At 40.5% G+C, this 14,569-nt stretch overlaps 1 protein-coding gene across 1 annotated transcript; it reads left to right on the forward strand.

Annotated features, from left to right (window-relative positions):
- Positions 1–296: 296 nt before the first annotated feature.
- On the forward strand, positions 297–13,723 carry LOC134658985 (uncharacterized). Its single transcript, XM_063514592.1, has 8 exons — positions 297–586; positions 1,053–1,264; positions 1,883–2,446; positions 4,391–4,461; positions 7,859–7,961; positions 9,848–9,954; positions 12,451–12,606; positions 13,649–13,723. The coding sequence occupies exons 1-8, from the start codon at positions 453–455 to the stop codon at positions 13,721–13,723; spliced, it is 1,422 nt and encodes a 473-aa protein (XP_063370662.1). The 5' UTR covers positions 297–452.
- Positions 13,724–14,569: the final 846 nt, after the last annotated feature.

A 14,569-nucleotide genomic window follows, 5' to 3' on the forward strand; every position in this document is an offset into this window, starting at 1 on the left:
AAAAAGGCGGCAAATTTGAAAAATGTAGGCGCGAAGGGATATCGTCCCATAGAAAATTTGAATTTCGCGCCTTTTTTACTGACAAAATTTGGTTGACCAGCTATATGTATTAAGGGCATATCCACATATCGCGAAAAATGAAATCAAAATTTTGTTATATGCCTCTCTATTGTACTTTCTCCCTGTGATATAAAAGCAGATAATTTTTTAATTTTTATTCACAAAAAGAATTTGTTAAAAAAAAATTATGAACGTCACCTTTGTCTGTCATGCTCATGCCAATGTCAATTTTTATCATATCTGTGGTTCGATTCAGCATTGTCAATAAATGAAAAAATCTACCGGCAAAAATAAACAAAATTTATATGAAAATTCACGGAACCCACAACTTCTATTAAGATATCTAGATTGAGCGTGTTCTGTTAAAATTCTAAGAGTAATTTTATCATAAAATGGCCACGAAAAAGCCCAAAGCCGAATTGGTGGCTATTTGTAAACTTGAATTCTACAGGAAACAGAAAAACTGGAAGTTTTGCTCCCAGGATCGTAAAGCGAAGGATTCTAAGAGACGTACTAAAAGTACCAAGTAAGTGGTTACACTGAGAGTCATGAATAGGTCAAATTACATTCATACATAAGTAGCATAAACTTTGGTTATGTTATGAAATGCTGCGTAACATAGTTTCATACTAGATTGGGCCAACTAATTCTATTCCTTCTAACCTGGGTCCAAAACTAAGATCCTCTAACGGATATAACGTCCATGTACCCACAGCACATCTAGGATATGAAATGAAACAATGTAATGAAAATGATTTTTTTACAGATGGCCCCAGCATGGGTATCCTCTGTCAATCCTACCAAGAGAGTCAGTGTCACATTCTAGTTTTATTTTCTCTCTTTATGGTCGGGATGCTAGCCTTTCAAATGCCGGAGGAAACTATTTGAAAAAATCCCGGCGCATGAGGGGTTAAGCCAAATCTCATACGAACAATCAAAACCTATGCAGACACCATCTATAAACCCTTTGACAATTTCCAACCCCGTTTCAGTGCAAAACTCAACAAGACCTACAACATTACACCGGCACCCAAGAAACCAGAAGTGGAACCAGACCCAGGAGCACCAGAACCTGTGAAGCCCGAGAAACAGCAAAACCTGGATGAAGCGTTTGTGGAGGCGGAGACCGGGACAGCCTCGGAGTCGGACGAGCCGGTGGTGGAAGGGCAGGATATCTTGAAAGATGTCCTTGAGACTGAGACAGGTATACTTAAGTGGCTATGAACATAAAACTGTAGTAATTTTATTTATTTTTATGATTTTCTAGAAGGTAGACTTAAATTATTGTTCTATGTCCATCTCTGCTTAGGTACATAAATAAATAAATTACATTCAATAATACAGAGCGAAACAATAAACTCCTTTTTTTAGACAGTCATGTAAAAATATAAAAACCGCCATTGTTTTCTAACATAAATAAATAATAAATAAATAAATATTATAGGACATGCTTACACAAATTGACCAAGTCCCACAGTAAGCTCAAGAAGGCTTGTGTTGTGGGTACTCAGACAACGATATATATAATATACAAATACATAAATACATAGAAAACAGCCAAGACTCAGGAACAAATATCTGTGTTTATCACACAAATAAATGCCCTTACCAGGATTCGAATCCAGGACCGCGGCTTAACAGGCAGGGTCACTACCCACTAGGCCAGACCAGTCATCAAACATAAATATATAAATAATATAGGAATAAGTGACAAGTTGGATGAGTGGTGTGCAAGTCATTTTTCCATTTTATTTCTAAACATTTTTCTCGTTCGCGGACATTGCTGCTTACCTAATACAAAATTAATTTATTATCTCCACAGGAAAGCCTTCGCCTCAATCGGAGCCCCCCTGGAGCCTCTATTCGCCGCGCTGGTCCATCCAGCGCTGGGCGGAGCGCCACCGCCTCTGGAACCCTGAACCCACCCAAGATCCACCGTGCCCCACTTTTGATCCACCGTGCCCCACTTTTGATCCACCGTGCCCCACGTTTGATCCACCTTGCCCCACTCGCGATTGCCTCACACACGATCCGATATACCCTTTACAAAATCAAGACATGAACTCTCCAACATACCCTCAACAACTCGCTCAAGATACCAACTGTCCTATCTTTGATAACAACTACAATAGAATACAGCAGGACTTATACTCGAATCAAAACTTTCACTACCCCACTTATGATTCAAATTACCCCACATACACAAAACATACAGAATTCGATCCAAAATATGCAAGCGTGTTTTTCTACAACTCGTGCTACCAAGACTTGGATGTGCCCCATAGAGGGCACAGTGAGGGGTGTGTACCCCCCCACGTGGGGAGTGAGGGGGGGGAGTGGTGCGCGGGGGAGGGGGCGGCGTGGGACGAGCCCGAGTGGGCGGCAGGTACGCTGGCAATTACAATCTTATTTAGTTATAATAATAATAATATAATAATAATAAATCATTTATTTCAAGTAACTTTGACTCATAGATATTGTTAGTATGTACTTATAGCTATGTTAGTGTTTACACTTATCACTATATAATTACAAATTGATTAAATAAAATAAAATAAAAAATAAAATAATAAAATAATGTTTCTAGAAGTACAACATCGTTTATACATAATAAGTACTTCTAGAAACATGCATATCATCACAGTGCCTCATATATGGGCAGTCAAACCTCTCGGCTATCAAACGCAGGATAGGCTTGGGGCTGGCCCGCACCCGGCGCACCAGGGATGTGCATCGTTTGCGCATAGTCGTATAAAAGCAATCTATGCGTGCTTCAGCAAACATCCCTGATGCGCTACAGAAGCGGGGCAGCCCCACCAGGACCCGGAACGCGTTGTTATATCGGACCCGGAGAGCCCCATAGGCCCGCTGCGTGTAGTATGTCCATAAGCTGCACGTATAGAGGGAAGTGCAATATGCTCTAAAGAGAGTTAATTTCACCTCCCTAGTACAGCGCGCAAACTTACGCGCAATCATGTTTGCCCTCACCGACAGGGCTCTCCGTTCACGCTCGATATCCATGTTGTCTTTTAAATCTGAGGTGACAACATGGCCTAAATACTTAAAGGTCCTCACCCTTTCCAGTGAACTACCGTTAAGGTTGATGGGAGGTACCTTGGGTATCCGATAACCAGTGGGTTCAAACACCATGTATTGTGTTTTACCCGCATTGTATTTTAGCCCATGTTGGGTGGCGTAGGTCTCACATATACTTAAAAGTTTTCGCAAACCACAAGCCGATGCGCTCAACAAAACCATATCGTCGGCATAACTCAAATTATTCAGGCAAACTGTGTCGATATGGCAGCCGATATGAGTTTTGCCGAGGGCCTCGAGAAGCTCATTTATATAAAGGTTAAAAAGTGTGGGCGAGGTCAACCCTCCCTGTCTCACCCCACACTCCAACCGATACGGGTCCGATAAAGTACCTGACCATCTAACACTATTGACCTGATTTCCATACCAATACCTCAGAATTTGTATGGTCTCATTAGGTAGTTTAATGGCTTCTAGTTTTTTCCATAGAATAAGTGCTAGTTTTGCTTGATTTCATTAAGTTTATTTTCATATTAAATAAAATAGTTATTTACGATACAAGTGCGAAAAAGGGGAAATTCGAAACGAGAAATTAAAACACGACCGAAGGGAGTGTTTTAAATCGACAGGAGTTGCGAATTACTTATTCGCACGTGTATCGTACAACGTTTTATAGTACATATTTACAATTTGACATTCGCACGAAAAGTGCTATTTTACGCACTAGTGTAAAAGGATTTTTCTGCTACTTTTTAAAGGACATTTAGAAAAAGTCATTAAAAAAAATTAAACCGATTGACTAGCTAGACAGTACCTAGCTAGTCAATCGGTTTAATTTTCTTTGGCACTTGAGACTTTTGGACTGATGTCTGTATTTCATTCTATTGAAATAAAAGAAAATGAAAATCATGAACATTATGACAACAAATAATTTTAATTATAATGTTATTTTTAAGGCATGTATTTCAAACACAATGCCTGTATTGTTTTATTGAATAAATATATGACTATGACAATTTTTATATAAATATGAAGTCGGTTATTATTTAAAGCAGACGTGTCTCACTCCGCGATTTTGTCGCTTTGCTAGAGGTAGCTAAAAGTACATCCGTTCGGCCCCAATTTTGGGGAAAGCCATAAGCCGCGCGTGGCGCTGTCGCCACCTAGCGGCCATATCTGTGCCGATCGTAACAGACGCGTTTTGTTAGAGAGTGAGTCATCTGTACTTAGTACTATTATTTATTCTGTGTTTAAAGTTACATAGCTTGTGAGTGAATAGTTGTGTTGTGTTCAGAGGCGGCGGCTTGGGGCGTGTGCGGGGCGGGCGGGGAGGACGCCACGGACGGCGAGCGGCGCCGCGACCTGGTGAGTGGGGGGGGGGGGGCACCGGGGCATGCTAGGGCACAGGGAAAGGGCGATCAACTGTGGCACAATACAGTAGAATCCGTTTATTATGACTCCGCTTATACTGACCAACCGCTTACTATGACGTAATTACTGTGCGAAGTTTGGTTTTCATATAAAATTCTGTGTCGCAAATTCGGATAAGATGACTTCGCTTATAGTGACAAATCGCTTACTATGACCTAAAAATCCTGACACATTCGCTGGTTTTCGTGGCCGTCACCACGTCTTTCTCTGCGAGGACGTTTGGTGCGTTCGTGGCGTGTAAGGTATTATAGTTTTTATTCTCAGTGACAAGTTGATATTTGTTACAAGTTTAATAAAACGAATTTCTCACAAAGGAATTTGAGATTAATTTGGAAAACTTAACAAAAATAAGAAGTTGTACATGCTTTATATGACATCCGCTTAGTATGACGTGTTTGTCACTTCCCTTCGATGTCATTATAAGCGGATTCTACTGTATTTTTCACCACACCAACTGGTAAAGGCTCTCTTGATTGTTCAAAAACGGATAGTAAAGTTGCATTTTATTCACATGTGAGGCAAAGTATTCAAATACAAATTTTGAGCTGTTTTCTTATGTTTGCTGGTACAATTGACTTTTAAATGATGATTTGGAATAATAAATAATTAATAAAATTAATTTTGTAATTGATTTTATTTCATATCTTACAGTTCATATTTTCTTTGGGTACGAATATGCACTGCCTAGACGAAAAACTATGCATTATAGTTCATACAAGGTAGATATGTGACACTTGTGTGGTAAAATATGAAACTTGGATAGAAATCGCTCCCTTTAGAATTAATAAATATTAAATATACTAAAACGGGTCACTCACGTATTTTAAGTCAAAAACGCTCGTCTTGTTCCACTCCGTACCGAGTAGCATCATCAGGAGCTTGCGTTAACGGTTTTCGACTTAAAATACGTGAGTGACCAGTTTTTAATATTTAATATGTCTGTGTCTCAGAAGTTTTGTTTTTAACCTTTTCAACGCTTTTCGTCCCATGCTAAAATGTGGCTTATACGCCAAATGGTTGCAATATGAAGAGCGATAATAAACCTTACCTGTCAGCAGGAAAATTGCTTTGACAGCGTCCGTCATAGCCTTTTTAGGGTTCCGTAGCCAAATGGCAAAAAACGGAACCCTTATAGATTCGTCATGTCTGTCTGTCTGTCTGTCCGTCTGTCCGTCTGTCTGTCCGTCCGTATGTCACAGCCACTTTTCTCCGAAACTATAAGAACTATACTGTTGAAACTTGGTAAGTAGATGTATTCTGTGAACCGCATTAAGATTTTCACACAAAAATAGAAAAAAAATAATAAATTTTTGGGGTTCCCCATACTTCTAACTGAAACTCAAAAAATTTTTTTTCATCAAACCCATACGTGTGGGGTATCTATGGATAGGTCTTCAAAAATGATATTGAGGTTTCTAATATCATTTTTTTCTAAACTGAATAGTTTGCGCGAGAGACACTTCCAAAGTGGTAAAATGTGTGTCCCCCCCCCTGTAACTTCTAAAATAAGAGAATGATAAAACTAAAAAAATTATATGATGTACATTACCATGTAAACTTCCACCGAAAATTGGTTTGAACGAGATCTAGTAAGTAGTTTTTTTTTTATACGTCATAAATCGCCTAAATACGGAACCCTTTATGGGCGAGTCCGACTCGCACTTGGCCGCTTTTAGTGGCTGTTGGCGTCATGGGCACGACAGCACTCGACCACTTTAGTGGTTCTTGGCGTTGAAAAGGTTAATGAATATGAATATATATTTTGCTAAAAGGCAATTTAATGCAACATCTATTTATCTATACAACAAAGCTAACCGAATAAATAGTATTTACAATAAAACTTATAACGAGTGTAAAAAACAGACTACAATATGATTAAAAAGTAAAACATACGAAGAAACAGAATCAATTATACCCTGACCTTTATCGTACCGGATCCGAGATCCGCATGGCTCATTTCAACCATACATTACAACCATACACATCAATAACACACACACACACACTTACTATTCTATCTAAATAGATCTTTACCCCTTTTATCTGAAATGTAAACAGTATTTTAGCTATAGTAACTCCCCCTACTTTAAATACTTGGCTATAATTTTAATATTGTAAAACATACTTTTACCATTATAACCTTTGTATGAAAGAGCGAATACCTCCTAACACAAGTGTCAAACTTAAAAGGAGGATTCGACACCTAGGCAAAAACTGGTTAAAAATAAACGAATTTTGAATTTTTGAATTTTGAATTTTTATGACGACCGGTCTGGCCTAGTGGGTAGTGACCCTGCCTGCTAAGCCCATGGTCCTGGGTTCGAATCCCGGTAAGGGCATTTATTTGTGTGATGAACACTAATATTTGTTCCGGAGTCATGGATGTTTCTATGTATATAATATAAGTATGTATTTATCTATATAAGTATACAGGGTGTTTGGCACATGTACCGACAAAATTTTTTGGGGGGTTTGTGGTGTCATTTCCTTCCCTTTCTTCCTTGGAACCTTGGTCCTAGGAGCCACGGATCTGGAGATACGATTTTTTTATTTTTTTCATAGTACTCTTCGTTAGTGTAGTTAGGCATGACAATAGCAAAGTTAAAACAACGGTAACAAAAGTCAATAATAGCAACGTAGCAAACACAACGTTCGTAGTTAACAATTGACCGACGCAGCACAACCACATGCACTTCCGTGACGCCACTTAAAATTTGACTACCCTCAGATTTCAAACTAAACCTAGACTTTCCATGTGTGCGACTTGGAGCGTTTCCATGTGTGCGTAACTTTTTAGAGCAACGATTAAACGATTACAAAGCGGATAATCGAATTTTTAACGAAACACAATTAGGTACACGACGAAGCTACCAGTATCAGCTAAATTAAAATTAATTTAAATTTAAATTCAGTTTATTTGTAATAAAAAAAAGCCCATGGTTCGTTTTATGCCGAAATTTGTAACAAAAAACTAGTATTTGAAAGCAGACAGGCCTAATGTAAGACTAACAAACAAAGTATGCATTTAAGACCATAAAAAAAGTTATGGGGCTTCGAAAATCAGATTTTGGATGATTTATGAAAAAAAATAAAAAAATCGTATCTCCAGATCCGTGGCTTCTAGGACCAAGGTTCCAAGGAAGAAAGGGAAGGAAATGACACCACAAACCCCCCAAAAAATATTGTCGGTACATGTGCCAAACACCCTGTATATATCGTCGCCTAGTACCCATAGTACAAGCTTTGCTTAGTTTGGGGCTAGGTTGATCTGTGTGAGATGTCCCCCAATATTTATTTATTTATTATTATTTATTATATGTTTTTGTGTTAGAGCTCGGTGTCTCGCTGTGACAGCCTGCCTTCGGTGGCGAGCAGCGAATTCATTCGCGGCGCTGCGCTCGCGCCGCATTCTACCCAGATCGACCTGCTGCTCGGTGAGATATCACTACATAGTATAAAACAAAGTCGCTTCCCGCTGTCTGTCTGTCCCTATGTATCAGGGATATTGCGAACATCCGCAACCGCGGAACTTCCGCATTATTTTCAACATCCGCATCCGCATAAAATCGATGCGGAGCTTATGCGGATGCGGATGTCGAACAAGTCGGTACAGGAACGTCTTAGCGGCGGCGTAAGTGCTAGGTAATTTCGTCATTACCTATAACGAAATCGTCTAGATCCAGAAAAGTCGGCCAAGTTACTGTTTATTAAATATAACGCACCTATATTCTTGCTCAAATACTAGACGTTTCGTTTTTTAATAAAAAAATCTAAAAATGTAATATTTGACGTTTTCTAAGTACCTAATCTTGACATCCGCATCCGCTTCCGCATCCGCGGATGTGAGCCTTTAAATATCCGCCTCCGCATCCGCATCCGCGGATATGAAAAAAATCTGCATCCGCAACATCCCTGCTATGTATGCTTAGATCATTAAAACTACGCAACAGATTTTGATGCGGTTTTTGCGGCCTTCGTTGTGTAACTTATTATTACAGGATTTGCAGGTGACTGTAGGTACAAGCGCGTTGCGGACTCCAAGATTCATGGCAGTAGTTAAAGTAGTGATTAGTTAGATTATAGTTTTTGTATCTTTGTGTTTTTTTTTCAATACTATTGTTATTGCGTTTTTTGTAATTCGACATTTAGAGGCTTTATACATCTCTATGTTAGTTTGATTTGATATTTACGGCTTAGTTGTATTTTATAATTATTGATGTGTTTTTTTTTGCTGTATGTAAATTCCATATTGACGTGTAAAAGTGCCCTTGTGGCCTATTTGCTGAATAAATGTTGATATTTGATATTTGATATCTGACAGGCTTATCACTTCATAGTATAAAACAAAGTCGCATCCCGCTGTCTGTCCCTATGTATGCTTAGATCTTTAACCTCCTAAGACCCAGAAACATTTGTTTTGTTTTTGAATTTGGAACCCTTAGTTACTCAACGAAAGTTCAAAATATTTTTTGGAATATGTACAAAAATTGTACGCAGGGTCTTAGGAGGTTAAAACTATGCAACGGATTTTGATGCGGTTTTTTTTAATAGATAGAGTGATTCAAGAGGAAGGTTTATGTATAATTTGTTAACCCGTGCGAAGCCGGGGCGGGTCGCTAGTAACACTATAAAGCCGGATCCAGCCGGGTGTAACGTGTAATGTAAGATTACGTGTTCACGTAATGTGTGGACGGCACTGCGAGCGACTTTGCACAAATGAACATATTCCAGGAAATAATGGATTTAATAAATATGTTAAAAACGTATTTTAAGTCGAAAACCGTTAATCGTTAACGCAAGCTCCTGATGACGCTCCTCGGTACGGAGTGAAACATGTCGAGCGTTTACGACTTAAAATACGCGAGTGACCCGTTTTTAATATATTTTTTCTACTCCCGTACTTTTATTTTTCATTTAAACGACCCTTTGCACACACCTTTAAAACCCTACCTTATAGTTGTACAGACAAGTCTCTAGTCTAGTCTATTCCCCAATAAAGAATTTGTGCTTACACGCAGTATCTTTTTGGCGATTTTACGACACTTCGTGTAATGACCAATTGACCACTTAAAAAATATTGAATGAAATACAGTGTTGCCAACCTTATTTTAAATGTCATCTCTGACAAATAAGTGAACCATAGACATGTTTTTTTTTTTAATTTCATTCATTCATTCATTCATTCTTTTCTCGCCAGTACCTTCCATTTTTGCTACTTCTTGAATTAAAATACTATAATATGTCTGTCTCGCGGAAGTTTTGTTATTAAAATAATATATTTGTTTTCTACTTGTACCCTTACCTACTTGTTACTCTGCAGGGCCGGAGCCAGCCACCGCATTAACAGGCCCCGCGCTGGCCGCGGCCGTGGCCAGACACACTGCTGCCCTGCGCGAGCTGCTGCACGAGACACACCGCCGGCAACAGGTACACTTACCCACCTCATCATTAGAGCTGAGCGTTTTTTTCCGTAAGTGTTTTTAAAAACACTTTCTTGTGCTGTAACGAAATAACAGTTTGTGGTAGGAACGACAAACTGTTTTTATAAAAACGATGACAAAGAGGCGGCGGCATACGATAACATAGTCGCTCATAACCACGCATAACGGACGCAACTATCGCAAAGCAAAATGCAGCTCTAAAACTGTTTTATTCGTTTTCCGATGAGCAGGAACAGTTATAGGTTATCGGCTAACGAAAGAGCGAGATAGAGATAAAAACGAAACGAAACGTATTGAGCTTTGTCAGGTAGACGCTAATCGCGCTTTTTAGCAGGCATTATATTCAAAAACTTCAATGTTCGTTAGATAAATAAGTGCTCTATTTTCTAAGCATTAGGGTTTAAATTAAGGAATCTTTTAATGCGTAAAATTTAAGCAAGTAGCGAAATTGCCGCCAGTTGGACTACTTTAAAAATAATTCACGACGCTTAACAAACACTCGCTAGCATCACGAATTTAGGGGCCATTTTATGTGTGACCTATCGATTTATCTTTATAAAGTACTGAAGTTAGGGGTCAAGTTACATTAGACATTTGTGAGACGATGCAAATTAGGTTTTTTTGAAATGTGAATTGCAGATCGTTTTAGTTTTGGTTTCGCGACTTGGCGGGAATTCGTGACAATAACTAAGCCTGAACAAAGTACGAAGGGAAGTTGATTGTATAATTTTGTTTTAAAAACTAGTACGTACGTTTCTAAATTCAATGCGATTTCGTTTCGTTTCGTTCGACACACACTGGGAATCCAGTTATTTTAGAAACTGTTTTTGAAAACAGTTACGTGATTTAAAGAAACGGTTACGTTTCGTTTCACGGAAAACTCGAAACGACCCAGCTCTACTCATCATACTGCACTGCCGGGACCGTGGCGAGACATACTGCTACTGCACGAGACACACCGCCGGCAACAGGTACGCTTACCCACCTCATCATACTGCACTCATCGTGCCCCTGCAGCGTGAGGGCACTGCCGGGACCGTGGCGAGACATACTGCTACTGCACGAGACACACCGCGGGCAACAGGTACGCTTACCCACCTCATCATACTGCACTCATCGTGCCCCTGCAGCGTGAGGGCACTGCCGGGACCGTGGCGAGACATACTGCTACGGCACGAGACACACCGCCGGCAACAGGTACACTTACCCACCTCATCATACTGCACTCATCGTGCCCCTACAGCGTGAGGGCACTGCCGGGACAGTGGCGAGACATACTGCTACTGCACGAGACACACCGCCGGCAACAGGTACACTTACCCACCTCATCATACTGCAATCATCGTGCCCCTACAGCGTGAGGGCACTGCCGGGACTGTGGCGAGACATACTGCTACTGCACGAGACACACCGCCGGCAACAGGTACACTTACCCACCTCATCATACTGCACTCACCGTGCCCCTACAGTGTGAGGGCACTGCCGGGACCGTGGCGAGACATACTACTACTGCATGAGACACACCGCCGGCAACAGGTACACTTACCCACCTCATCATACTGCACTCACCGTGCCCCTACAGTGTGAGGGCACTGCCGGCACCGTGGCGAGACATACTACTACTGCATGAGACACACCGCCGGCAACAGGTACACTTACCCACCTCATCATACTGCACTCACCGTGCCCCTACAGTGTGAGGGCACTGCCGGCACCGTGGCGAGACATACTACTACTGCATGAGACACACCGCCGGCAACAGGTACACTTACCCACCTCATCATACTGCACTCATCGTGCCCCTACAGTGTGAGGGCACTGCCGGCACCGTGGCGAGACATACTGCTACTGCACGAGACACACCGCCGGCAGCAGGTACACTTACCCACCTCATCATACTGCACTCATCGTGCCCCTGCAGCGTGAGGGCACTGCCGGGACCGTGGCGAGACATACTGCTACTGCACGAGACACACCGCCGGCAACAGGTACACTTACCCACCTCATCATACTACAGTTTCGTCATATAAAGCTGTAGTACCACAATCCCGACCATCGGGTCGTCCGGCCTGGGAACGAAATCATAAAATACCCGATAGTCGGGTTTTCGGCACTGAATGTGTTAAGCTTCGCAAGGTTTCGCTACTAAATTATAGTTTGTCAAAGGTCTGTCTAATTTCAAACATAGACAGAGAGAATCATACTATCTTTGTCTTACACCAGTACTCAAAAGAAAAGGCTGAGTATAGTTTTTTTGTTTTTATTTACTGACAAATTTGGTTTGACCAACTATTTTCCACCACACAGATATTCTCAAATGAAGCGCCGACCTACGATGAGATCCCGGTGCGCGACCCCGGGTCCTCGCAGCACCACCCTCCCCTTCGCTTCACCGACCCTATCGTGTCCGGGTCGTTCCGGAACACCCCGGACTTGCAGGGGCAGACGGGGCACGCTGGACAGGTAACATGTTTCACCACAGATATCCTCAAAACAAGCGCCGAGCTACGATGAGATCCCGGTGCGCGACCCCGGGTCCTCGCAGCACCACCCTCCCCTTCGCTTCACCGACCCTAGCGTGTCCGGGTCGTTCCGGAACACCCCGGACTTGCAGGGGCAGACGGGGCACGCTGGACAGGTAACATGTTTCACCACAGATATCCTCAAAACAAGCGCCGAGCTACGATGAGATCCCGGTGCGCGACCCCGGGTCCTCGCAGCACCACCCTCCCCTTCGCTTCACCGACCCTATCGTGTCCGGGTCGTTCCGGAACACCCCGGACATGCAGGGGCAGACGGGGCACGCTGGACAGGTAACATGTTTCACCACAGATATCAGTGTTTTCGAATAGTGATGATGACACATGTTTAATTTTATAACAAAATACTACGATTATTATTGCATGTTAGTTTAAGCTACAAATAGTTTTAATTGTTTAGTGTATAAGATCTTCTTTCTTAAATTTAAAGATAAAGATATTTATTTGCAAAAATGTAGTGGAAAACATAGTTGGACAGTAGACAATTAAGTGCGTACATTTACTTAAAGAAGCATGCAAACTTTTCTTAGTAACTAGGTACTATAACTAAGTATATACATATAAAAAGTTATAGAACAATAAGAGCACACATACACATACTTACAGTACACATACTTTATATGTGTGGTGCTGTATGTAGATGGTTTTTGCAATAAACGTTTTTCTATTCTATTCTATTCTAAAATCTAGTAAAATAGCAAATGAGCAATTTAAGACGATAATGTGGATATTAAAATAAAATATGGAAATGTTACAAAAATACTGGTCCTGAAAGTTTAAAAAAAAATTTCTTATTTAACTTCCAAAAACGATAAAAGTAAGGGTACCATTCGATTCCTTACATTTTATCCAAAAAAATATTGTATGGCAACTATACACTGCTTTATCTACGCACTTAATATAAGTAAAAAATGTTTTTAATGAAATAAATAAATTAACAGGTAAATGTACATTAATAAAGAAATAAACTAACTTAACTAAATAAAACTCAATTAAAACTAAAAACTAATACTAAATAAAATTAAAATAAATCTAAAAAGTTGGCATGGTGCCGAAGACGCTGGCAGCATTTCCCCGTTGTATAGCGAGGCTAAATAGACTATATACATAGTCTATTTTATTTCATTTTTTCAATTCCAGGGGCAAAATGATGTGGGCCGCGGGCGCGGGCGGCTCCGGGTGGGGATCCGGATGGGCCGCCCCTACAGATTGTGAATATTGTTTTTTTTTTTTTTACTAAATTCCGGTGACTCTTAACTCTTAACCCTCTAGGGCATGTCATGTTTCGAATATGACAGCTAATGTAGATGGCGTCGCTCCATATTAAGCGATACCTCTGACAATTCACTTATCACGGGACTCTTGATCCCGTCCAGCGCCATCTAGGTCAGCTGTCAAACTTGGGAGCACGATTTCTTACAATTTACACCCTTAGGGCCACTTCCGCGTTCTAGGGTTAGCCAACTAACTCGGAATTAACAGTTTAAAATACAGGGTCAAACTGTACTGAATAAAATAAACGGTTAACCCCGAGTTAGTTGGCTAACCCTGGAAAGCGCAAGTGGCCATTATACAATATATTTTGTTCTCGTTTTTTTTTTTCCTCATATTTAGATAACATTTATAGTTCGTTTTTTTAGCATTAAAAAAAGACTAAGCGATCTTGACGTGTCTTATAATTGAATAACGCTTTTTTTAAATCAGTAACTATTACTTATGAAAGCAAAATAATGTAAATAATCGTATATGATTCATAATTGTTACATATCCGCCGTGACTTAGTTTTCAAAAGTGTTTTTTTAATAAAAATACACGTCTAGATTGTTTACCTTTTTTCTAATGCTAAAGATATATATAGATAGAGATAGATGCAGATAGTTTTCTATTCTGTACCATAGAGAAATATAGTAATACAAGAGTGCTCACTGTAGCGCCGACCGGAAAGTCTTATGCTGTTGAGATAAGACTTTCCGGTCGGTGCTACATCTATTGTCAAGTAGCAGTACTGATAGTTCCGCTACTCGATGCTAGATGCCAATAGTCTTTTTGGTACTAAAACTG

This window comes from Cydia amplana, chromosome 24, assembly GCF_948474715.1.
Source record: "Cydia amplana chromosome 24, ilCydAmpl1.1, whole genome shotgun sequence".
NCBI classification, from domain to species: Eukaryota; Metazoa; Arthropoda; class Insecta; order Lepidoptera; family Tortricidae; genus Cydia; species Cydia amplana.

Bases quoted from the DNA above. Each gene is read 5' to 3' on its own strand.
- LOC134658985 (XM_063514592.1), top strand. From the start codon at position 453: ATGGCCACGAAAAAGCCCAAAGCCGAATTGGTGGCTATTTGTAAACTT. The intron at 587-1,052 runs GTAAGTGGTTAC...ACCCCGTTTCAG, and splicing joins AGACGTACTAAAAGTACCAA to TGCAAAACTCAACAAGACCT. The intron at 7,962-9,847 runs GTGAGATATCAC...GTTACTCTGCAG, and splicing joins CCAGATCGACCTGCTGCTCG to GGCCGGAGCCAGCCACCGCA.